The sequence below is a fragment of the Uranotaenia lowii genome, chromosome 1, assembly GCF_029784155.1.
Source record: "Uranotaenia lowii strain MFRU-FL chromosome 1, ASM2978415v1, whole genome shotgun sequence".
NCBI classification, from domain to species: domain Eukaryota; kingdom Metazoa; phylum Arthropoda; class Insecta; order Diptera; family Culicidae; genus Uranotaenia; species Uranotaenia lowii.
This window is the reverse complement of record NC_073691.1, coordinates 207,741,641-207,767,982: the sequence shown is the minus strand read 5'-3', so window position 1 is coordinate 207,767,982 and position 26,342 is coordinate 207,741,641. Positions and strand designations below refer to the sequence as shown.

Below are 26,342 nucleotides of genomic sequence, written 5' to 3'. Positions count from 1 at the left end.
TTGCTTGTAGTTTTGCCTGTTTCCTGTTCGTGCCCTCCAACATTGCGTCCTTGGCCTACAAATGAACGGAATCATTTTATAGTTGGGTGGGGACTTTCCTAAAGAGAAGAAGAACTTGGAAGTGTACAAAAGTGGAAAATAACAAGTGTCTTGTATGCTACTGACTTGCAGATTACAATACCCTACACACATAGCATATTAAAAGAGAACGCAGTTTTTGGAGAAAAAACGTCGCCTTTCGGATAGCTCGGAACAACAACAGCAGGAACCGACCCAGCCAGAACAGACACAATAATGGGCACTCGTGATGATGAATATGATTATTTATTCAAAGGTAAGTGTGACACAAAAATTCCCACTAACTTTAACTCGAGAAGATGACTAAACGGGGTGGGACATTCGGCGTTGCGTTGCTCTCTGATGACCCCCGAGGCGCGCTAACGAAAGTTCGTTCTGATGATTTCTGGACCTACCCAGCTCTGTTTTAATGCATCGATGCTTGAGATGACGTTGTTGATTAAATTAAATTTGGCTGAAACGATGCAATTAGGAACGGGGAATAATAACTGCAACGGCGTAGCGTCGAGTTGAATGGTAAAAAATTGTCGTGGAAGGTAGTTTGTTAGAGTCTTTCATTAAATTGCTTTGGATTCGGGTTTTTTTTGCCAGACGAAATTGATTTAATAATATGAAAAAAAAAACATAAAAATGAGATGAGTGCCAAAATTCCCTAGACAATTGGGAGTCATTTAAACGTACCAAGCTTAAAATTTGCATGGTGCGTTCTGTCGTTACGGCGACTAAAGTTTAAGTTTATTATTCGAAATTACGGTAGCCTCAAAGTTACATATAACTATTGTACAAGGATAGAAAACGTTAAGTGAGATTACAAAAGAATATAAACGGTTCTTTCACTCTTAAAGTAGAATCTCTGCCGAAGCCTCCTCTAGAAAACGCGAAAAAAGATCCATTAAATCTCCTATTTATAGATCTGGCGTGTACTAAATCAGTATCTCCGACTGTGATAAGGTGTACGTACATTGGACACACCAAAAGGAAACTGATTCGAGATATAGATTCGAGAAACCCATGGCTATAGGAAGACTCAAAGAGAAAAATCCTTCCTTCACAGAATCCTAGATCTGCAATAGCATTACACATGTGTGAACCTGGTCACTCTTTTGATCGAGAAAATGTTTCGCTGATTCGGTCTTTGATTAGCAATCCGCTTAAATTGGATATTGCTGAAAGCATTGAAATTTTCAATCAAAAATCAGTTAATCTCTTAGACGGAGACACCAGACCAGAAGAAATACAATAAATTACCTGACAATACCCAGAATTGGGTAAAAATAATGAAGCTCTCCCAGGCAACACCCAAAATCGGATAGGTAGACCCTAAAGAAACTATAGCGATCTGATCCCTTTTGAAATAATGAGCTTGCAACCCTGCTGTAGGTCTGCCTTCAAACCTGCTTGGTTTTGCTCAATTAGAACGACATTGACAGAAAATCAAAAATTCCAATCGTGACATATCGTCTCTTTGTTTACTACAGGCTCGTTAGTAGACCCAAATGTTGTTTGCTACCTATTATAAGCTTACCTAACTCGAATAATTTAAGGGAAGGAAACAATACACATTCATCAATCGAAAACGTTCACTGGAGAAAACAGTAAGTTGTGCAGGGCTAGAAATTGATCACTTTTTAGTAACTTTGTCACTTTTTTCAGGCTGGTCACTCACAAGTTACTATTTTCGAAATTCGGTCCCTAAAGTCACTAATTTTTAAATAATTTCCTTACAACTGAGCTTATTTTTTAAAACATTTTCTACTCATTATTAAAAACATTATATTGTTTCACGACAAGTGGAATGTATTCATTAGTTTATTATTAGCTTATTCGTTTATTATTTGGTTGACGGGTTCCTTTTCTTTCCTTTCGAGTCCTGTGGGAATTCACACGACCTTAATTGAGAGAATGGCTCAGATTCAGTAAGGAAGATTATTGTTTTGTTTTGCTTCGATATATCGCTTACACTTAAACATTATATGGATGACAATTGGAATTAAAACAAAAATAATTTTTCGCCTAAAAATATTTAGTTTTTTGTTCATTTGTGACATTTTACCAACGTTTTGGTATTCGTGTTAAGAAAAAATATTTCCTAAAGTGACACTATTACAACTTTTTAAACCAAGATTTGAAGTGTTATGACTTTTAAAGCTTGAATTTGTTAAAAATAATTCTCAACTTAATTTAAAAAACATCAATCAAAATCTGTACAGTGAACTGAATCACATGGCAGGAAAAATTCCATGCTTTCAATGCTCTTGGTTGTATTGAATGTAAGGTAAACTTGTGAAAAGTGACTCAATTGAATAGAAAATATCAGTTTGTCCTCAGCCTTCAGTGGAGTCGGACGTACTAAAACGCGCTCGTGCACCACAAGTGAAAGGCTATTGTTCCTTTTCAATGAAAGAAACTTTAACAAGTGAGTTGTCAGCGGGATGAGTCCTTCCCCAGGAGATCATCCGGATAGGACCATTCCGGAATGGATGGATCCGCAAGGAGTGCATGGTAGATTGTACTACATGTTTCTAAAAGCGAAAAAAGGTTTCGAACTACCGAAAAATCCGTTCGTCATTGGAAGATCGATAGAAGAGCACGCGGGAAAAATAGAAAGTGGGTACTATGTGAAAAGCAAGAGTTGGTACGTGTTAAAGATCCGGAGTAAAGAACAAGCCCGAAAAATATTTACCCTTGCTACACTTCTCGATGGCACGCCGATCGAAATGGGCCGCCATCCAGAGTTAAACAGTCGAAAGTTTGTAGTGAGATGCAACGAGGTAGAAGGCATGTCCGAAGAAAATCTTCTAAAAGAGCTATCGTCGCAAAAGATTATAGCTGTGAGACGAATTATGAAGAAAACAGCGGCTGGACTAGTAGAAACACCGACACAGTTTTGACTATAAATTCGACTGTTGTGCCGGAATTTATAAATTTCGGATTTATTCGTTTAAGGACAAGACTGTATTATCCACAACCACTCATCTGCAGAAATTGTTTGCGATATGGACACCCGAAAAACAAATGTGTGTCAGAAAAAGCGTGTATAGTTTGCTCTGGCATCCACAGCAGCGAAGCTTGCACTGCTAAATCGAAGTTTTGTGCAAACTGCAAATCAAACCACTCTCCGCTTGATAGAAACTGCCCTGTGTACGCTTATGAAACTGCCGTGCTGAAAATAAAAACCGAGCAGAACATCACACTGGACGCCGCTCGCAGATTAATCCAAACACCGAATACTACCAGCTACGCTGAAGTAGTCAAATATCATAACGATACCTTCAACCAGCAGAAGAAAAAAAAGCAGCCGAAAAAAATCACCGCACCGACCGAACCGACACAACAGAAGGACCAACAGCAACAACAACCCCAAAAAAGACTTCCCCACTCGACAGAACGCAACACTCCAGCTCCAGCAACAGTACACTTGACCGTTTCGCCACCCCGCAAAAGATTAACCCCTCAAGCTTCGCCCATCGCCTCAGGTGACGAGGCTGAAGATGACCCTCAACGTACAAACATTACACTTATTAATTCCGAGGCTCGGAAATCGACCAGTGAAATAAATTGTTCTCCTTCCCCAATCCCTTCCTCCACATCCAAAAACCCCTTCCAACCCCCCCTTAATTCTAAGTCAAAACCAGACCCTCGGCACAATAATACTTTTATAAAGTGAATTGCCTCAATAAATATCGTATAAGATTAAAAAAAAAAATAGAAAATATCAGATATTTCATTTCTTAGTTCCTCTATGTTGGAATATAATTCACTAAAGGTTCTCGCAGCAGCTCTAGTTGGAGCAGGAGCAGGAGCAGCTCAAAGCTAAAAAACAATGAGTTTATTAGGGCAAAGTTTTACATAGGATTTTTTGTTTCTTACATTTGTCTCCTTTAGTACAAGAGGAGTATCCGTGTTTTGATGCCAAGTTATACAAATAAAGAGCATAGATTTCTGGCCTATATCGGCCCTTTTGAAAGGAATGCTCGACTGTGCGTGGTATCAGCCTTAGATCGGGTTTTTACCGATGTGCGGAATGGCACAAACAACTTTAACAACTAAAACTATCGTTAATTTATAAAATATACGCAGAGCGTCACTTGTCTTTCTTGGTTCGTCGTAAATTTTCACTTCTAACCGTTTTCTGGTTTGACAGTTCGTAGCGTGGCCGTTAGGTCTGTTCAGATGCAGCGACGTCAGGGATGCCAGAACACTCTATTTCTAGACATTTTTGAATCATTTGAAAAATTGGTAGTTATACATAGATTTCAAACCCTTTTTGAAGTTTTCGATAACTTTCAGTAATTTTTGTACCTTTTTAGAGGTTTACTGACATATTTTCTATAATACAGACCCTGTTCGTTTTTGGCAACATTCGATTTTGGCACATGTGCCAAAATCGAACGATTTTTAGAAGCAACATTACCTTCTAGTTTTTTCTTTAACAGGACCAATATAATTGAAAAGAACACCATAAATACGTTTTTATGTTCAAAAATGGTGGCTAAATACAACAACAAAAATAAAAATTGTTTCAAATTTTTTTAAAGTACTCAGAAATGGCAAGAAGATGAAAAATTTAATAAAATTTAAGAAAATCAAACAAAAGACTGGAAATGACGAAAAACAACTAAAAAATGATAAAGAATGACAAAAACAGCAAATATGACAAAAACAACCAAGATTACAAACAAAGCAAGAATAGTGCAAAATGCATCAAAAACATGAAAAAAAATAATAAAAAAATTACTAAATTGGTCGGAAATTTACTGAAAGTAATGTTAATGATATTAAAAATAGTTATTTTGTAAAAATAAAGGAAAAAATTGAAGGAAAAACCGTTCGATTTTGGCAACATTCGATTTTGGCAACACAAAATGTTTGGGCATGTTGCCAAAATCGAACGGGGTCTGTATTCCAATAGGTGTTTCTCGGATGGATACAATATTTCTGAGGTTAATTTTTTTAAAGAAATTGTCGTGTTAAATCTTTTGTCAATATTTTTTAAATTCCTTCCTTTTTGAACATCATTTTTTTTCTAGTGAATCTTTCTAATGATTGATATGTGAATCATGCAAAAAAGTCTGCAGTGAATCTCTTTGGAAATTTTCCATTTTTGTAAGAAATTCTCTATGAGTTAGTTTTAAATTTGAAAATTATAATCATCTTATTATCATCTTAAGTAAATTTTTTCGCTTAGCTTTTTTAAGTCATTGTCAATCTTCTGTCAACATTTTGTCTTCTACCATTGTTGTGTCAATTTTTCATGAGGACCTCCCAATTTTTAATTTGATGACTCTTTCATGAAATGAAATTTCTATGAATGTGAATCTAACTAAACTTTTTTTTGAAGATTTTGGTTTCTGTAAATTTATTTCGGATTGTATCCTTTTTTCAATATAATTTTTCGACTTTTTCAACTGTTTTAGTGACATTGAAAAAGTTCTGATGGTGTATAAACTATAGAATGAATTTTCAAAATTTGTGGGTTTTTTTCAAAGAAAATGGATAAACTCGAAGTTCTTGTCGGGCTTAGTTGTCCTAGTCTTTACAGTACGATCTTTTGGTTCCCTTCCTTTGTTTCTAGAACTATAGGATTCTGCGGTCGATATTCTTAAATTATCTAAGCTCATTTAAAACGTTCCTCTTTTGTCCAACATATTGCTTTTCTACAAGTGAGGCCAAGAGCCTTCCAAAAAACGCTTTTCAATTAACAGAATTGTCTTTAAAGCGTTTTGTTTTAGTTTTTAATGTCATTTTTTAGTTAGTTTTCGTCTTGATCTGGTCACTAATTTTACCCTAATTTCACTTCAAAGTAACTATTTTGCCCAATTTTTTCCGCATGGTCGCTTCTAGCCCTGCTTATACCGTGACTGTATTAAAGGGAATCTTTGGATTGCTTTAATTTAGTACAATTATTCAACCAACACATATTTGAATGAAAATGCCCGTGTTTTCGATCCCGGAATTACTATTTTTGTTCCTTGTAGGGGAGAGTAAACTGCGACCAGTAGTTGATTTATTGTAGTATTTACCCCACGTTACTATATGCTTTCGGGTTCACCTGCACTATTGATTGGAGTGACAGTCGAATGATGATTAAGCATTGTGTCCCATTCGGGTATGATATCGAAGATGTACGATATAACCTTCTTACTATGATGTGGAACCATATGTCTTATGCGCTTATCAATTTTGCCCCAATTATTCGATCTCTTCGATTAAGAAGGGCGCAGCAGTTGCATAATAGATGCTCTGAAATTTCTGTTCGAACCTGCAGAACCGACAGTCATCGTTTTGAATTATGTTTATCCTTTTGAGACCTGTGTAAGTACTTAACTGGTGCTTAATTAGGTTCAACATGTTTTTGAAGAGTCGTGTGCTTGGTTCGATGAATCTTTTTGCCTGAGTTGCTCTCTCCGCTGTTTTCCAGTGGGAAACAATAGTGGAGCTTTCCCAGTTCTTGAGCTCCATAGTCAAGACACTTCTCGATACTCCGCAGAAAGGTTCAGGTCCAATCAACAGTCCCTGAGATCCTTCCCTAGCTAGTTGGTCTGCTTCTTCGTTCCCTAGGATACCGCAGTGGCCTGGTACCCAGAATAAAGATACTCTGTTCCTTACGACTAGGTTTCTTAGAGCAACAATACATTCCCATCCATACTTGTTTGGAATAACATGTGAACGTACTGGCTGTCAGAGAACGTGTAGATGCTTGTGTACCTGTATCCCCTTTTCAAACAGGCTTTCATTGAAAGTTACATTGTATGGTATTTCTAGGTTGAAAATGGGCTCCATCTAGTCATCATTTTTCTCAATAAGTGGGTTAAATTTAAATTTCTTTAGGATTTTGAGGTGTCCTGTAAGATCTCCCTCATAGAGAGTTTTGTGTTTGGAGAGTCTCAAGGCACTACGTTCTGCCTCTAACTCAATGAATTGATGTAGAGGCAGAATATTTTGTAGTGCATTTAGGGCCTCATTCGATGTGCTTCGCTTGGCGCCAGTTATAGCTAGCGTTGCTAGTCTTTGGAGCTTTGCTAGCTTTTTCTGGGCCGTAATTTGCATAGTTTTGGTCCACCATACTGTCGTGATTTTACGAATCTCAATTCAGAGATTCACTTAAACACGTCTGTCGCTCACAAGAATAGATCAATGACTGACTTTGTTTTGTTTGTTTGTCAAGAGTTGCCAAAATAGCAAACGTTGTCATAGAAATTATTGTATTTTATTTATCTTCAGTGTTGCCGAATACAACTATTATTTTATTTTTTTCTCAATTAAATTTGATTTATTTTCTGTATATCCTTCATCTCATCCTTACACATACTAAGGAGGCAAAAGAGATTTCGGGTCTTATAATAGCTGTAAATATCCAGTAGATAATGTTCGGCTTTAGTCCCCATTTTTTCCCAACCTTTTTAGAGCAGACCCATAGAGTTGTTGTAGTCTTAGCGATTACATGCTCTATCTGTGGGTTCCATGATAGTTTTGAGTCTAGTGCCTAAATACTTCACTTGTGATTCGATGTTTAATACTTCTCCATCTAATGTTAGTGGTTTTAGTGTAATTTCTCGTCTCATAGTGAAGGCTATCACAGTAGTTTTGGAAGGGTTTGTGTTCAGTCCGTCTTCCCTGCACCAAAATAGTGCGTAATTGAGTGCAGTTTGCATTCTATTAGACAGCACATTCTCATTTTTTCCCCGAACTTTATTAACTACGTCGCCTGCAAAGCCAATAACTTCTAATCCCATGAATACAAGTTTGTTTACCCAGCAAACATTTATGAAGGTATAACGCAGGACCAACAGAATTATACAAATAAATATACCAGATGAAAAGATTGTATTAAACTTACCAAAATAGCATATAGCTACAAAAGTGGAGGCGATATATCTACAATGACAAGATTCCAACGATTCGATTTTCCCACAAAAAGCAAAATAAACGAAAAAAAAATTTCCCCGACCGAGATTTGAACTCCAGTCCTCCGAGTTCGCTGTCCGATATCCTACCACGATGCCAATTCATCAGTTGATATGATCCACGCTATAGCTCTATAGGTGAGATTATCTTTTTACGAACCGGTCAGAGGAAGAGACAGGATAGAGTATCAATTAAAGGACCGCCCATTTATCGTAAATTAGTTCTCTCAAATCGTAAATGTCGAATTAGCATATTCTCGACTTTTTAGAGACATATTTACGAATTGACTGAACTGCTATTCGATTCAACTTTTTTTGGGCAAAGCTTATCGTAAATGAATGATAGAAAATCACTCAATACCAACTTGTTTACGACGGTTATTGAAAATGTGTTACTAATCGATTTGGATTATCATTTCTATTACGATTTCATGTTAGCTGGGTAGGAGGTCGTCCATTATAATGGACAACAACAACGGTGATAGAACTTGATAGACTTTGATTATAAGTCCCCTCAAGCTTGCGTTGTTTTACTCCCCTGACCCCTCTACCCACATTTCATTTTCAGCGTCAGCTTCCCACAGCTATTTAAACGCCACAAAAAAAAAGTCCCCTCAAGCTTGCGTTGTCGAATGTCCCTTCAATGTCTAAAAAAGAAGCGAGTGCTATTTCTTTTTCCTCTTGTGTCTTTTCTAGTTTTTGTGTAAGGCCGTAACCGTGGACATACCTTTTTTGTAAGCGAAGTGGAATATACTCGTCAAGTATCTTTCAAAATAATGGACGTTACACTGATAGGTCTGAATGCCTTATGTTGAGTTTTATCTTTTTTCCCTGGTTTCGGCATAAAGATCATGCGCACCTTCTTCCACTGAGTTGGAATATGACAGAAGGTCATACTGGCGATGAACATCTCTACCAAGGCAGGTGTAACCATTTGTTTAGCTTGCTGTATTTGAATTGGTATAATTCCATCTTCACCAGCCGCTTTAAATGGATCGAATGTACTTATTGCCCAGTTAACCATTGAAGGTGTAAAAATTGTGCGTGATTTGCGAAGTGCTTCACCACGCCTGACATTTCGAATGATTCTTTCAATCGGAGTATCATGAATTTCTACTCCTTCGATGGATTCCGGGGGTATAGTAATTGAAGCGTTTCATTTGAGTCGGTTGTGCACTCCTCATTCTTTTTCTACAATTGACCCAGTCCATTTGAATGTTCTTTTGATAGAACTTTCTGGAGTCTGGCAGCTTCGGGTGTATTTTGCACGGTTTCACACATGTGCTTCCAACTACTCCTCCTAGCTTTTCGAATGTTTTTATTGTACTCTGTAAGGGATTTACGATAATTGTCCTAGCTTGAGTCGACTTTTGCCTTGTTGAAAAGTTTTCTTGTTTTTTTCCTCAACTTTTCTAGTTGTCTGTTCCATCAAGGAACTTTCCTGTTTGAAACACGTTCCTTGAAGGGGCAGCTGGCTTCGAAAGCGTATATGATTTTATTTGTGAACCTGTTTGAAGCTTCCTCTAATTGTTTTGTTGTTCGTATTTTCGTTTCCCACAAAGGATTATAAACATCAAGTATGTGTTTGTAAAGACTCCAGTTGGAGTGTTCTTGAGATCTCTATAAACGTCTGTTAGCGAGGCAGGAATCAAAAGTCGTTGAAAACTGGTTTTGACAGTGTATTACTTCAAAATATAAAATATAATATAAAGGTAGTTTTATAATTGTTGTTTTGCAGTTCATTTTACCTATCTTACATTCAGTACACGACCTGAAATCTATTCTCAAACCTCCGCTAACAGTGCCAAGTTCGAATTCCTGACGCCTGACGATACCTGATAGAAAATGCATTTTAATAGTTGTATAACAACATGGATGAGGTTCCAATAAATTGGTTTTTGGTCGTACTGGAATTTCCCAGCCACCTGTGTTACAATCTGCGTATGACGCCTGCCTATCAAATACAGGTTAGGATTTGAAAATGAACGAGTGAAAATCAATGTTTGAAAATCTTACTTTCTCCAACTAAACTAATGGCTGTGACTATTGATTGTAAATTCACTGCGATCGATCGATAAATGAACTCTAAATTAATACTCAAACTTCTATACTAAAATTACTGCCAAATAAGTAAAAATCCACGCTTACGCCAGCTACGAATCGCATCGAAAAATAAACTTTTTCTCTTAGTGGTAATATTCTTCCTCCCTCTCAGTCCCGCGCGAAGAGAAACGTCAGTGGCGTTGACATTTACTGATTCCCTTCAGCAACATCCTCCCCCCGGTGGAATCCGGATTTAGTCTGTGTTCCACTATTCTGGACCTCCAAGACCGCCAGGCGAGAAACTGGTTTCATACTCACTCCACTCGATGTTTGGATTAACGCTCTTCTTACTCTGCCATCTTCTGCGGGAATGACCTCTAGAATACGCCCTCTGGTCCATCCGTTACGGCGTGTGTTGTTCACCACAACCACCAGGTCACCATTCTGGATCGGCTTAGTATCTCCAAACCACTTTGTTCGCTTGGTTAAAGTTGGCAAATATTCACGGGTCCAACGTGACCAAAACGTATTTAGTTGTCGCTGAACGATATCCCAAGAGTGGCTTAACAAATCACAGTTCAATTCCTTAACAATCATCGGTTGTCGGATGCCGGTTGAGCTTCCCAAGAGGAAGTGGTTAGGTGTTATAGATTCGCTATTATCAGACTCCAGAGGTAAGTAGGTAAGAGGTCGACTATTAACAATGGATTCCGACTCGACCAGCACCGTGTAGAAACGCTCATCATCCAAATTCTCGTTGTAGGCCTCTAGCATCGCTGTTTTTATTGACCGCACCATCCGTTCCCAGGCTCCACCCATATGAGGTGCGCCTGGGGGGATGAAATGCCAAGCCGTTGTTGTGTTGGTGAACGTCGTTTCGAGCCCCGCGTTTATTTGTTCCCGTAGCACTCTTTCTGCACCTTGGAAATTAGTTCCGTTATCTGTATGAAATTCTACAGGAGCCCCTCTGCGACTTATGAAACGGCGTATTCCCAAAATACAGGATTCAGTAGACAAATTGAAAATTACCTCCAAATGAACAGCCCTTATGGTAAGGCAGGTGAACAGGGCCACCCACCTTTTCACACGGTTCCTGCCAACTTTAACCAGAAGGGGTCCGAAGTAGTCCAGGCCTACGTAGGTAAAAGGGCGAACTTGAGGTGACAACCTGGCCGCAAGGAGGGGAGCCATTCTGGGGGCGATTGGTTGGCTTTTGTAGACTTTACAGAATTGACATTTTTTTCGGACCAATTTGATTTGTTGTCGCAATGCTGGTATGTAGAAACGTTGTCTGGCTTCGTTGACTACAGTCTCATTATTGGCGTGATTAAATTTGCAGTGTAGATCAAACAATAACAAAAATGTAACGTAGTTATTCTTGGGTAGTATAATCGGATATTTCATATCGTCAGGAACTTTGCGTGCTACTCCGATCCTGCTGTCCATTCGTAGCAGACCACCAGCATCGATTCGTGGAGAAAGTTTGTAAATACTACTGCTTTTGGCGACTTGTAAGCCACTATTTGGCGAGCTTTTCTGGTTCTTTGTCAATATGACCATTTCATCAGGAAACGCCTCCCATTGGGTCATTTTTAAAAGTGTATTTTCTGCTAACTGGAGTTCTTCTCTTTTAATACATCCTGTAGTTCGTGGTCCTCGGTGCTTTTGAAAGTATCTTATAAAACGGTGAACATAAGCCGTAGTCCTGAGAAGCCGACCCCACTTCGAGAATCGTGAAAAATCTATAATTGGTTCCGGAATAACAATTTCACGATGGAAGTAACTGCTACGTAGCTCGACATCAGTTTCATTTTCTGGAGCCACTCTTTGTTCCGGCCATTCTTCTTCAGGAAGTGACAAGAACGCGGGACCCGTGAACCAGAGGCTTTGTTTCGAAGATGAGGACGATGACTTACTCCATTTCGTTGCTTCGTCGGCAGGGTTCTGGCGGGACGGCACCCATCTCCATTCATTCCGGTTTGTAAGTTCCGTTATTTCGGTAAGCCGAAAGGCTACGAACCGCGTATATTTGCGAGGATCTCCATTTATCCAACTTATCGCCGTCCTGGAATCGGTCCATAGTGTACGTTTGGTGATGCACAAGGAATGACCTTCTTGGACGAAACGAGCTAAGCGTGCGCCCATCAAGCAGCCTTGAAGCTCCAAACGAGGCACGGACCATGGTTTAAGTGGGGCAACTTTGCTCTTGGCCGCAATCAGTACAACCTGTACTTTCCCAAACGAATTCACGAAGCGGAAGTAGCAGACACAAGCACAGGCGCTTTCGCTGGCGTCTACAAAGGTGTGCAGCTCTACGGTTTTTGCTGCCTCATCGAAATAACTTCGAGGAATCCGGATCTTGTTGATATGGCCCAACATGTCAGTCCACTTTTTCCACAGAGAGAAAATTTCCTCATCGACCTCATCGTCCCAACCAAAACCTTTTCTCCACACTTCCTGGATGAGCATTTTCCCGAAGACCAGGTAAGAGGCTAACAGCCCCAATGGGTCGAAAAGTGTCATAACGCATTTCAGTATAAGGCGCTTGGTGGGCTTACTTCCTGTTTCGATCAGCTGCGTCAATCTATGCGGCATTGTTGTTGGAAAAAGAAGCTGATCCCGTTCTGACTCCCAAAGGATTCCAAGAACACGCTCGGTTGTTACTTCCTTTGGAGGATTTAGATTCTTCACTGTGTTTATTTCTTTCTCACCTAAGAAGCGTAAAACGTTCAAATCATTTGAGCAAAAGTTGCGTAGCTCAAATCCACCATGCCGATGAATTTCGCGCACCTGGTGCGAAATCTTTTGCGCTTCCTCAACAGTGGCAAAACTTGTACAATAGTCGTCCACATAGTGCCCAGAAACGATGTTATCAACAGCAACTGGATATTCGGCTAAAAACCTTTGAGCGTTGGTGTTCTTCACAAACTGGGCTGTTGCTGGAGAGCTCGTGGACCCGAATGTTGCAACGTCCATCACAAATGTTTCGGGACATTGTTCCGGATTGTCCCGCCATAGGAAAAGCTGAGAACACTGATCCTCCTTTCGAACGCGTATTTGGTGGAACATTTCCTTTATATCTGCGCACACAGCCACAGGATATTGCCGGAAACGGAAAAGTACATTTGGCAGAGCATTCAGTTGATATGGCCCCTTAAGCAGCATCGAATTAAGTGATATTCCATCAACTTTTGCAGCGGCGTCCCAGATCAACCGTATCTTTTCTGGTTTTTTGGGATTAGTTACCGCTTCTAGCGGTAGGTACCACGTGCGTCGGGGATCAAACGATTTCAATTCTTCTGGTGTGGCACGATGGCAATAGCCCTTCTTTTGGTAGTCTCCAATTTGTTGAATAATGCTCTCTTTCATTACAGGATTTTTTGCCATTTTCCTCTCGAGACATCGCAACCTCGCAAGAGCCATGGAGTAACTGTTAGGGAGTTCGAAGTGATCGTACCTCCATAGCAATCCAGATTCGTAGCGATCTCCGAGGAGCTGGGTAGTCTGCTTCATCAAACGCAACGCTCTCTCATCCTCAGCACTGAAAACGTTTTTTATCGGTTTCACTCCGATTTCTTCCATATTGAAGTAAGTTTTAAGAACTTCATCAACAGCACTTTCGTTATCGCATTCGCACATGTGGTAATTAAACTCGAGTGACTTGCTGTTGCGTTGTCCGCCGTATACACACCAACCAAGTCTTGTTCGCACCGCTACTGGTTGGCCATCGCTTCCTTCATGAGCCTTTAATGGTACCACGAGTTTCAAATGGTCCACACCAATCAGCATTCGGGGTGTTGCGTTTATATAACCTTCGATTGGTAAACCTTTTAGATGACCAAATGTTTGCTTCAGTTCTTCAATGGGCAAACTCTGGGTAGGCAGCTCCAAAGCATTTATGGTCCCGATACTTGACATCATGAAACGTTTAGTTTGACCAACTCCAGATATTTCAACATCTACTCTTTTGGAATCATATTCAGTACGAGTCACATTGGAAGTCCATTTCAGGCATAGAGGTTTAAATTGACCTTCTAATCCCAGTTGATCTGCCAGCTCTGTTTCCATCATTGAAAGGGATGAACCCTCATCAACGAAAGCAAATGTAGATATTGATTTGTCTCCTTTGTAGAGAGTCACAGGTATAATCCGGAAAAGAAGCGATAAATTTAACGATTGATGGATATGATGTATAACGGGTGTTGGCGATTCTTTTGTAATGTCATCTGAGATCGACTGTGCTCCTGTATTATGGAGGAGGGGATTATGCCGTGCATCACAGCCATTTATACCGCAACGATTTTGGTTTCTGCAAATCTTTCGGCGATGATCGTAAAGGCAAGTTCTGCAGAGCCCAAGTTTTTGAACAAGCTTCCATCTCTCATCAACGCTCAAATTCAAAAAGGTTCGGCAGTCCTTTGAGCGATGTCCTTCTACGTTGCATGCTGCGCACAAAATTGGATTTCGCTCTCGAAACGCCCCGTACATTTGTTGCTGAGGTTTATCCACACTCCCCCCGATATCGGAGTGTGCAAAGCTGTGATCGGGTTTCAACTTTTCGCGCCTCGAGTGGGATCTCTGTTCCTCAGTGAAAGACGTCACGCTATATGCATCGTTGACTACCTCCTCCATGAAGTTTCCGAATGTTCTGAGGTTTATCGTTTCCGCAGATCTACGGAAACTGGCCCATTTCATCCGGTAGTCAGCGGGGAGTTTGCTCACTAATTCTCCCATCAAAGAAGGGTTGGCCAAGTGTTCCGTTATATTGGCAGCATCGATATGATCGCATAGCGCCTGAACTTTTGTTCCAAAATCGATCAAAGTGTTCAGTCTCTCAGATTTTGGCGGTGCAGTTTCTTTCAATTTCTGGATCAAAGCTTCGATTAGAAGTTCGGGTCGTCCAAAGCGCATCCTCAATGCCTCGATGACGAACGGTACTGAAGCTGGCAGTATAAGTCGGCTACGAACTGCTTCCCAGGCCTGTCCCTTCAAACATCGTTGCAGGCGAATCATGTTTTCACCTTGACTAAACCCGCAGGCTTCTGTCGTGTAGCTGTACTGGCTGATGAACACTGGCCAGTCAGCTGGGTCCCCAGTGAACAAGGGAAGGTCACGTGGCAGCATTTGACGAGTGGCTAGCTGCTGTTGAGTTGGTCCTGCACAAGCTGTCTCTCTGTTATCGAAGACTTGTTTGGCTACTGGAATTTGAGCTGAATCTTGAGGTTTTGTAATTCGTATATGGCTTGCGCTCACCGGCACTTCCTTCAAAGGAAACCTCGGTACTTCTGACGTTGGTCCTGGATATACTGGGTTATCGATTCCTTGTTTAGGTACTTTCGGTTTGGTACCTGTCGTTTTGACATTAGGGTGTGTCGTACATGGGGATGATGCAGTTTCACCTAGCTTTAGTGGTACTGGATTATCAATCACTGATGGTGGCCCCTGATCAGACAACCTGATCTGACACAAACGTAGCTGGTCTTGAAGCTCCTGAAGTTGTTTTGAAGATGGATTCTCCTCATTGCGACATGCCAAAAGTTGTTGTTGAAGCTGATGGAAGGCATTCGACATCAGTATAGTTCTTTCCACCGCACCATTCTCCTTAATTGCCAAAGGATTTTCCGGGTTTTCACGACACTGCGCTTCTTCTTGAGGAATCGATGACAACTCAGGACAATGTTCCGTCCTCTTCGACAGGCTTATGGCTCCCTTCATGATGGAACCGGTTTGACCAATCACCCAGTCATTAATACGTTTTTCCTTTTCGACGGGATCGACTTCTGGTTGAGCTTTATCCTTACGGGATCGTATACTCTCTTTTTCTCCTTCCTCATGGAGCGATTCCTCCATCGCACGATATTTTGCAATTATGAAGCGCCTTTCAAGCTCCTTTTCCTCCTCCAGGCGCTTTAGCTCTATTTCTAGCTTCGCTTTCCGGACGGAGGACGTGGTTCGGATAGAGGACGCTTTGTTGGAAACGTTGAGACATTTGGCACACAACCATTTAAGAGTTTTAACTTCTTCGTTGACTCCAGCACAGGAGAAGTGCCACCAGGCATCACACTGGTCACACGCAACTAAGTTATCGGCTGAGTCTGGCCGGCGGCATGCTACGCAGTTGTAAGCGTTGTCCAACTCGGTGGTATTAAAATCGTCGTCACTCGAACTTGCTGGTTGCAATCCCATCGTGAATATTTTGAAGATTGTTAGCGAGGCAGGAATCAAAAGTCGTTGAAAACTGGTTTTGACAGTGTATTACTTCAAAATCTAAAATATAATATAAAGGTAGTTTTATAATTGTTGTTTTGCAGTTCATTTTACCTATCTTACATTCAGTACACGACCTGAAATCTATTCTCAAACCTCCGCTAACAGTGCCAAGTTCGAATTCCTGACGCCTGACGATACCTGATAGAAAATGCATTTTAATAGTTGTATAACAACATGGATGAGGTTCCAATAAATTGGTTTTTGGTCGTACTGGAATTTCCCAGCCACCTGTGTTACAATCTGCGTATGACGCCTGCCTATCAAATACAGGTTAGGATTTGAAAATGAACGAGTGAAAATCAATGTTTGAAAATCTTACTTTCTCCAACTAAACTAATGGCTGTGACTATTGATTGTAAAATCACTGCCAAATAAGTAAAAATCCACGCTTACGCCAGCTACGAATCGCATCGAAAAATAAACTTTTTCTCTTAGTGGTAATATTCTTCCTCCCTCTCAGTCCCGCGCGAAGAGAAACGTCAGTGGCGTTGACATTTACTGATTCCCTTCAGCAACAACGTCCTTGATTATAACCCTCCCGCTATGTCAAATGAGATATTTCTATGATCAAACAGTGATTTTTTTATCCAATACCTCCCAGTTTTTAATTTTTTATCTAGAAGTAGTGGTGGGCATAGAGTTGAGGCGAGGACTTCCTGTCAATTTCTCGTTATAAACGTTGATTTGTTTCTCTTATTGCAAATTTCGATATTATTTTGTGAAAGATACTCTAGTAAGGACTCACCTATAGCGTTGATGTCGGTACTTCCTCACATCGTGTGATGTGCGTTAGCGTCACAGCATACGAGGAATTGCTGAATTTTGAGCCCGGCACTTTCTCATGTATTCTACAGCCATCAGTGGAAGTACCCAGCAAAAATTATTTCCTGTAAAATTACGCAAATGTCCTGTAACAAAAAGGAGCAGGAGAGGTTGCAGTTTTCAGAGAGAATATCGGTGCTATCTCCGGGGAAATACGCTGACGCTACACTTACCGTTTGCCTACCTTTCGGTGTTGTTATTACGATCCGTATAGCTGCAATGTCTCCGCTGAAGAATTCTGTAAAGGGAGTAAATTTAATTCTATTGTTTACTAGTAAGTAGCACTTGGCTGAGAACTGCTTTCATCGTATAGAATCTTACCATTCGGCGTGTATAGCATTTTAACTTTACCCTTGTTAATCCAAGGTTCCTGAATAAAGGCAAGGTCCAGGTCTTCGGCGGCGAATCTTCTGAGTAGTGTGCACGAGGCTCCTACGGTGCGATGAAGATTCACCTGGAGTCCTGAACACACTTTAAGGTACTCATTTTGGTAGTGCTTTGCCCGTGGATGCGGGGCAATGCACCGGCTTTTTGCCCGGAATTACTGTGGGAGTTATTAAGCAAACACGAGCGACGCCAAAGTGTCAAATTTTCTGTCGTCTAAGTAATCGTTGCTCATGATATCCGAGTTGTTTGGGATCAGCCGATGGTTGCTGAGTAAAATTTATGTAATGTTGTTTTTCAAAATGCTTCCGTTGGCATTGTCATAATGAACTTCTGAGGACTTCATTAATGAAATGGTGTGATCTTTACAAAAAAAAAGTTGACTGAAATTAGTGATTTTTGAGGGTTGTGCTAACGTGCTGCCTTTTCGAATGACAGACAATATTCATCAGCGTGAACCAACGTATAGAATAATTGTACTGTGAAAGGATTTAAACTTTTCTGTATTCTCTCGGCGTTTCGTGCTAAAATATCGAACTAATCCGCTGTTTTGCATGCATCAGTATAAGTATAGCGCAATCCAAAAAAAAAACATAACAAGCGAAACATCAAAGAGCCACTTATGGTATGGTAGAGTTACTGGATTGGATGGCACTGATTCGGTATGTCGGTCACTCGTAATCAAAACGACGACGATTGCAAAATGTACCTACCAGCTACTAGACTGGCTGGAGTTATGCTGCTAAATCCCACTGAGCTAGGTTTTGTGCTCCCGAAATGCAAATGATGCGATTGACTGAGAACGGAGTAATGCGATAACCCTACGGGGACGAACAGCAGCAGTAAGATAGATTCGTTGCTCCGTTCAAGCTAGGTCGCGAAATGGAAAAGAAAGTATGTAGGTACCTATCCCACTTGTGCTTTTTCTAGTATTGCTCATTGATGGTGGTAGTTGAGCGGTTTTTTTTTCTGTTCACTCGATTACAATGGTGTAATGTGTAGTGTCGGAAGGCAAGTCGACAAATTGGCCATCGTGTCATCGCAATGGGCACGCTGTGTGTGCTAGCCAGCTGTTGAAACTTGATACACTAACAACGACTGATGGCAAATTTAAAACAACACTAAAGCGTTTACATTTTAATGTACTTACGACGAACTGGAAAACTGATGCTTCGGCGATAATCCAATTCGATGTGCACACGTCAGACATATTTACTAGGTCTCACTATCGGTTCAAAGGGGTGAGAGAACGTGATGCCGTTCTTTGACGCCCCCATAAATCGTAGGGAGCTTTAATATGCGTAGCTCATGGCAGAAAGTGAAAACGCAATCTTGGACATGCGGGAGGAAATTGTTAAGGTTTGTATATTCAAAGGCAATCATGAACTTTTAAATGGGTTGAATATTTTCCTGGTCTGAACAAATGTACACTTATGAAAAAAAACTATAATCTTTATCCATGTGTAAGGATCATTCTAGGCGGTGTTTACATCGATAGGGTGTACATGTGTTTTTTTAACGTGGATTATTTATAAAACCAAATTTTAAATTGTCGTATTGTTATTAGCCTTAGAGATTCTGTGATATATTCGAAATAAAGATCTGTGATATTTCCTGTGATAGAGTGCAAGTGGAGTGACGAATTATTATTATTCGTCCCGAAATGAGTGAGAAAGATGCTGCTCCAGATCAAGGTTGCGAAATCTCATGAGATTGAGATTTTTTTGAGTGAGATTTTCCCTTTTTGAATCTCAGTGTGATGCTAGGTAATCTCATCGTGAGTATCACAAACGGTTTTTGTCTTGAATGTCAACGCCTTCTCAGACTGAGAATCACGAGCAGAAAAACTACTTTTTGAAAGGCAGAGATGCCATGGAATAATATTTGTGCAAGCTCTTGAACAATGAAACAAGTTTTATAGTTCAGAAAAAGCTGAACATACCACGACTTTTTAAAAACTGTCAGTTATTCTTGATGAATGTTAAAGGCCAGTTATACTTTTTTTAAACATTTTTATAGAGAACATACTATTAAAAGCTCAGTACAGTCAGGTTGATGATGAGAATTTGTTTTTTTATTTATGTCTTAAGCAAAGTTGCGAAATTTCGTTCAGTTAATATTTTATCGAGTGAGGTTTTTCCTTTTGGAATCTCAGTGTGAAATGTTAACGTTGATTGTGAATGAAAGTTTTGATTTTAAAACATCTTTCTGAAGAATGTATTATCATGACTTGTAAGAATCTGATTATAATATTTATGTCTTAGTTTAATGAAAGTTTTACAGAATGAGTAAAAAGTTTTTATGACCAAATATGTTGATGAGTCTCGCTCGTATTCAGAGGATTTAAGACATGAGAGTTATGAAATTGAATTTCCTACAGTAATGTACTTTTAAATCTCTTAAAAACGTTGATACAAAGTTTTGCAATCATGGAAAAGAACCGCAAACATTGAAATGCCCAAGCTCAAAATTCTTCAAAAAACCCCCAATGGCTTAATGTGCTTGCCAGAAAAAAAAATCTCAAATCTTCTGGACATAACAAGAAACTATAAAAAAATATAGCAAAATCTGAATAGCTAAATATTTGATTATTATAAATATTAACACCGCAAAGACAACTAAGCTGGGAAACACTAAAATTCAGAATTAAAATTATAAGGATCCACCGGGCCTAATTTTACAAATTTAGTATCTTTGGATTTCCGAAAGTTTTTTTTTGTCAATTTTGCAGAAAAAAAGTTTTATGATTTTATTTATAGCATTCGAGCTATGCTTTGCTTTTACTTGTAGCGGCAACCTTAAAAACGAAGTTGAAATTTATAGGTAGCTATGTAGAGTTTTAATATAAATGAAGAACATAGTTTCTTAATCTTGCAAACAAATTAAATTTTAAAATATAAAAATTAAAAAAAAGATTGTTACCAACGAAAAACCATTCCAATTAAAACGCATGGCATCCCAGCTTATGCAACCGGCTGGAATCGACCACATATGAAAAGCATTTATGAACGAAATAAAAAGTAATAAAGAAATTTCAAAATTCTCCCTTTCAAATGAAAGCGGCGGTTTGTAGCTTCTATCCTAACGGTTAATCTTTTTTATTTCAATTTAAAAAAGACATTTTAATGATTTTTTATGCATTTTAAAGATTTTCTTTTCAAGAGAAAGAAAGCCGGTTTTATTTGCACCGGCTCACAGATCTTTTTCAAATATTATCTCGACTCGCGTGATGTTTGAAATTCCCTGTGGGAAATTTCTGAAGTAGAAAACATGATCGTTGCACCAAGAAGTAGGATATGATTCATACCAGCCTATCTAATGTCCGATAAATTCACTTATTCTATTAAGAGCGTTTCCAGAAGATTTATATAATTCTAAATAGAAAAATGAATATAACAGAAATAATAATGTGCCATTGAATATTAAGATTGATCAAATATTATTGTACTACCATTTGGAGTAATTGTAAAATCGCTTCGCTTATGAGCTTTTAGACACATGCTTCAGAAATGAATTGTTCTTTAATTATTATAGCTGGATTTTTTTTTTAACGATGAGTACGTTTAAAAATGCCCTTTAAAAGAAATTCGTGAAACCCTTGGAAAAAACACTGTTCAATTTTATTAAAATGGCTAGTGGTGAAAGTGGTGGCTAGGTAGTGGAAGTGGTTTTTGTGAAATCGGGAATGTTAAGATTGGTTTCGAAAATTGGTTTTCTCTACGGTTGTTCTGGATCTTTTACAGTCTTTAAGTGACTATTACTGTCAAAAATTCGGCAGAAAATTGCAATACCAATGAGTAGTTTGGAACAGAGAAGGGATGTCAAGGACCAAGGTCGTTAAAAAAAAGATTGTTTGAAAAGAGATTTAAATAAAAGTTGAAACAAAGGACAGCCCATCACTGACATCACGGCTTCTATTTTTTCATTTAGTTGAAATAAAAAAGTAGGTTTTAATTCTGAAAGTATAGATGCATATTTGTTAGAATACATGATCTTTATTAATATTTCCAAATTTAGATATCCTTCACTCGTACACAACATGCTCTGAAGAAGGGACCGCATGAAATTTGATGACTGTGATCATATTACAGTTCAACAAATGTTTTTTTTTTGTATGTCAACAGCCGAGAAAATACAAAAAAACCTAAAAAAATCTGAGTTTTGACCTTTTTTTTGTAAAAATTTCAGCCCTTGAGAGTTAAAACAAATATCGATTTTTCTATTAATGTATTCTATGCTTAGCTAACTAAGCATATTTCACTGATTTCAAATGACCAGAAAATCGATTAGAAATGTTGCTTTTAATCCCATATTATGTTGTTGCTTTTAATTTTGAAAACCAACAAAACGTCAACGACTGAATTTTATATTATTTTATTTAAGTCGTCTTGACTATGAAATTATGTTATAAATTATTTAGTTCCAAAGCGCCGTATTTGCAAATAATATTATAAAATTAAAGTTTTGTTCTCAACATTTGTAAGTAGTGTGTTGTGTACATAGACACTTTTTAAAACATAGGTACCGCTAGTGTGAAAAGCTAATCACATTATATGATACATTCAAATATTCCATAGATTCGTTACAAATTTAACTGTCGTCAAAAAATAGTAGGGGAAAAAGTGGGGAATATAGCTGAAGATTTATCTAATGGGATTCTGGATTTCTGATTTTTTTCTAGACGTGATGCTCAGTGAATTTCGTTTGACATCGAAAGCTTTGAGCATCACAACGAAATTCATTGTGCTGCTTAATTGATACTCATCACAGTGAGTATCAATTTCAAATGATAATCTGAAAACTTGCAACTCTGCTCCAGATGGAGCAGCATCAACAAACAAACTCAATCAACCGCCGGAGAGTTCCGGATCTTTAGAACGGATGGAAGATGACAACACAGCAACACCGGTCAACAACGGAGGAGTAAACAAGGACAAAGCAGAATCGGAAAAAGTATACATTAATTATAACTACAAGACAGGTGATTGTCGACCGTATCGAGTAGTACACGGAAAAAAATTGCATGGGTTTTTCTAATTCAGAGTCATGATAATTTTACTATATCCATCATTTAGTATTTTCGACCATGATTTAGTATTTTTACCAAAAATCTGGTGATAATACTACGACATAGTTTTTTTACTATGCTTAAAGCTTAGTTCTTTTAGAAATGGGACAGTTACGAATGCCTGTATCTCAAAAACCATTCTTTTGAACCAAATACTTTCTATGAAGAAAATGAAGGTAATGTTATGATATTTCATGAAAAAATTTGAAAAAAAATATTTACCGTTTTTTGTTAAAGAAATTTCTACTTTATTCTTGGTATCTCCCATTGGCCGGCGCACACTTTTTTCAGTCATGGTATTGATCAGTTTCTCCAACTTATACTTCGTAAAATCTATATTTTAGGTGGCTTCACCCTCCTTCTTCAATTTCTGATAATTTTTGGTCCAATACTTCTCTGGAAACTGGAAACTGGAAGCATTTAAGTGGATACAGTTGTTTCGAAATGAACAAATTTGATTATTTTTGACCACATTTTTGAACGTTTTTTTTTCGGTACCGGTTTTACAGCTTAAGAGCTTTGGAACTATCAAAAAATGGTTGTTTGAGGTTGGATTTCTATGAGTCATCACTAGGCAACACTTTCAGCTTATCGGAGAAAATTGTTTTGGATATTTCAGCGGTCTACCCTTAGTTTTTCGTTTATTGAAAATTAAAAATGCTGGTATGAGACTTGACTTCCCTGATGATCCTTAACCGTTGTTGCCGATCATTTTCTTCACTACAATGCTTGATTTGAACTTTGTGGACATTATTGACAGTGTTTGCATACTTATCCACCACAAAAACTCAGTAATTCTTTGAATAATCAACGGTTTTGTCAGCTATCAATTTGATAATGACGAACTTTAAAGGAAACTGTGCAAAATTATTTTTTTCTTTTTCTCTTACATCGTACATATCTCAAAAACGCGTAAATTTTAAATTTTGAAAAAAATAGGTCGAATAGTACTTTTTACAGGCAACAAAATGCTGTCAAAATTTTTAATATCCAATAACTAGTTAACGAGCTATTAGCAAATGAAAGTGTCCCATTTCTAAAAGAACTAAGCTTTACTTTGACAGCTCATAGTAATTTCCTCGTGGCTCAATTACCATGCGCATGATATTTTGGTATTACACAATTCGTGTTCTTGAAATTACCATGCCCATGGTATTGTTGAAACACCGTCATTTGTGTTGTCGAAAATACTATGCTCATTATAATTCGTAGCAATTTGTGCTTCGGTCGAGTGTTTTTTTTTTCGAGTCAGCCTGTCGGGGTTTCGGAACGCGGACAAAATTGTTGCGCGGGAACGTCGATGAGGTGGATATGCTGTTTCAACTAATCAGGTGACCGGCGCACTTGGTGTGAGGATTGGAATCAGCGTCATAGTCGGATCGGGAAACGCATTCCCTCAGGTGAGTAGATTGCGTTTTTTTTGTTACTTCTAATTTACTACTTATAGAATATGCTAACAAAATCTTTCTTCTAATCTTAAGGTGTTCCATTCGATGCAACCCGAATTCCCTGGCCGTGGGGGTCTCCCTCCCAACCAGCCGCTGAAGATTAACGGGATGATAGCAATTTCCAGAATCCTTGCCCACTTTCTGGATCATTGGTCTCAAGATGACTGCCAACGTCCATATCGATTCCAGCGTAAGTACAACAATTACCAAATTTGATCTTTTCATTAAGTGTTTTTTAAATTTTTTTCAGAGCCCGACAATTAATCATCAAAGTTATAAGCGGACCATTTTAGTTATTATGGAAAAATAAAAACGTAATTTGTTTCAAACTAAATTATTTCTAGATCTCGAAAAAATTACAAAGAGTATTAATCCTATCGTGCTGCAATATATTTATACCATGGCGCATGGTAACTTTGTTATCAAATCAAGCAACATATACTTATTTATATCATAACACGTACCAATTTTATTATGAAACATTTAAATTTTACCATGCGCAATGTAAAAAAATACTCATGATTTCATTGACAATTTTACTATGAACGTAGTCAAAATTACTATGCGCAGCCAAAATCAACACAAAGTAAAATTACTATGCGCATGGTAATATCAAGAACAAAACATTATTGACTCAAAAATATGGTTGCGTGTTGTTCATTTAAACCACGGATTTAGTAATTTTACTATGATTTTTTTTTGTGTGTAGTAGAAAGCACGGAAAAACAGAAAGTCGTAAATAGGCTACAAGTCGGAATCCTTTTACACCAAAATGGGTTTGACAAATCGATAGAGGATATAAATAAAACAGGCAGAAATAAGGTAACGGTGTATGTTGGGAATATAAAAGACGCAAACAGATTGGCAAACTGTAAAAATTTAAACTTAAAGGGCTATAAAGCATATATTCCTAAGCAATTCGTTACAGTAACAGGTGTGATCTCAGGGATACCCTTGGAATTGAAAGATGAAGAAATTAAAGATTACATTAAGGCAAAAGTAGAAGTGGAATCAGTCTTTAGAATGCATCGTTTAAAAGATAAGAAAAAAGAAACAACTTACAAAATGGGTGTAGTTTTTCGTAGCAATATTTTACCTTCTGACATCAGTATTTTTTCCGTAATTCACAGAGTTCAACCGTTTGTCCGAAAACCTGTGATTTGTTTTAAATGTTTACGTTATAACCACTTGTCAAAAAACTGTAAAGCGTCCAATGAAAAATGTTTAAACTGTGCGACGGAGCATCCTACTGACAATTCTTGTAATATTTTAAAATGTTTGTATTGTGGAAGTAGTAATCATAAGACAACTGATAAAACATGTCCCCGATGGAAAAAAGAAATAAATTTACAGGCAATTATGGCAAAAAAGAGCATGACTTATCAAGAAGCAAAACAATACTACGAGATACCTAACAGAAAATATATTCGATGTACTGAGAGTTTCCGAAGAATTTCCTACGCCAGCAGAATCCTTTTCTAGAGTAGCAGCAAAGGGCCCAAGATTTATCCAACAAACACAACAAAAAAATAATGATTGGAATCATAATGATAAGAGAAATAGGTCGAGAAGAGAAAATAAAAATGAAGAAATAGTACCAGGAGTGGCAAGTGTGTTGGGAATGAATCAACAAGAATTCGCCAAAAAAAGAAAAATGGAAGAGGAACCTAGAGGAATGGGTTTAAATAACAAACACAAAACTGAAGAGTTAGAAAGGTTGAGAAAAGAAATAGAAGAATCTGTTAAAAAACAATCACAAGAAGAGTGGAAAAAACTAATAGCTACAGTAAACACGAAATAAGAAATTATAACAAAAACCCATGGCAAAGCAGGAGGAGATATATCAGCATGCATTATTGATGAATTGAGTAAATTGGTGGGACTGTCGGGAGACAGTTAGTCTTGTATTATCAAATTCAAGGTTCTACAAGCGAATATTCAAAGTTTATATAGAAACAAAAACGAGCTTAGCCATGAGTTATATACACAAAAATTCGATGCGGCTTTACTATCTGAAATTTGGGTTAAACCAGAACAAATATCTACAGGTAGATGGAATATTCAAGGTTACCATCGTTTTCTTGCTCCCCGTAAAGACGGATTTGGCGGAGTAGGAATATTTTTAAATGAAGATTTGAAATTTGAAGAAATTAATCTTTCAAAATCAGAAGATTTTGAAACATTAGGATTATACATACCTACCTATGATAAAATTAGCTTTGGTGGTTGTTTACGTAAATCCAAGGATATCAACGAACAACTTAGAAGCAGCAATTACAATCTTTTTCAACGAACTTTCGAAATTTGAAAAAATTTTAGTAG

The 26,342-nt window shown here is 38.2% G+C and overlaps 1 protein-coding gene across 3 annotated transcripts in view; it reads left to right on the top strand.

Moving 5' to 3' along the window:
* Window positions 1-26,342, top strand: part of LOC129745439 (ras-related protein Rab-11B-like) — a 39,125-nt gene that overhangs the window by 2,439 nt on the left and 10,344 nt on the right. For all 3 annotated transcript variants that reach the window (XM_055738529.1, XM_055738538.1, XM_055738520.1), the window contains exon 2: window positions 172-334. In XM_055738529.1, coding sequence (XP_055594504.1) covers window positions 295-334 — 40 coding nt within the window. In that variant the 5' untranslated portion in view covers window positions 172-294. The remainder of the gene's footprint in view (window positions 1-171; window positions 335-26,342) is intronic.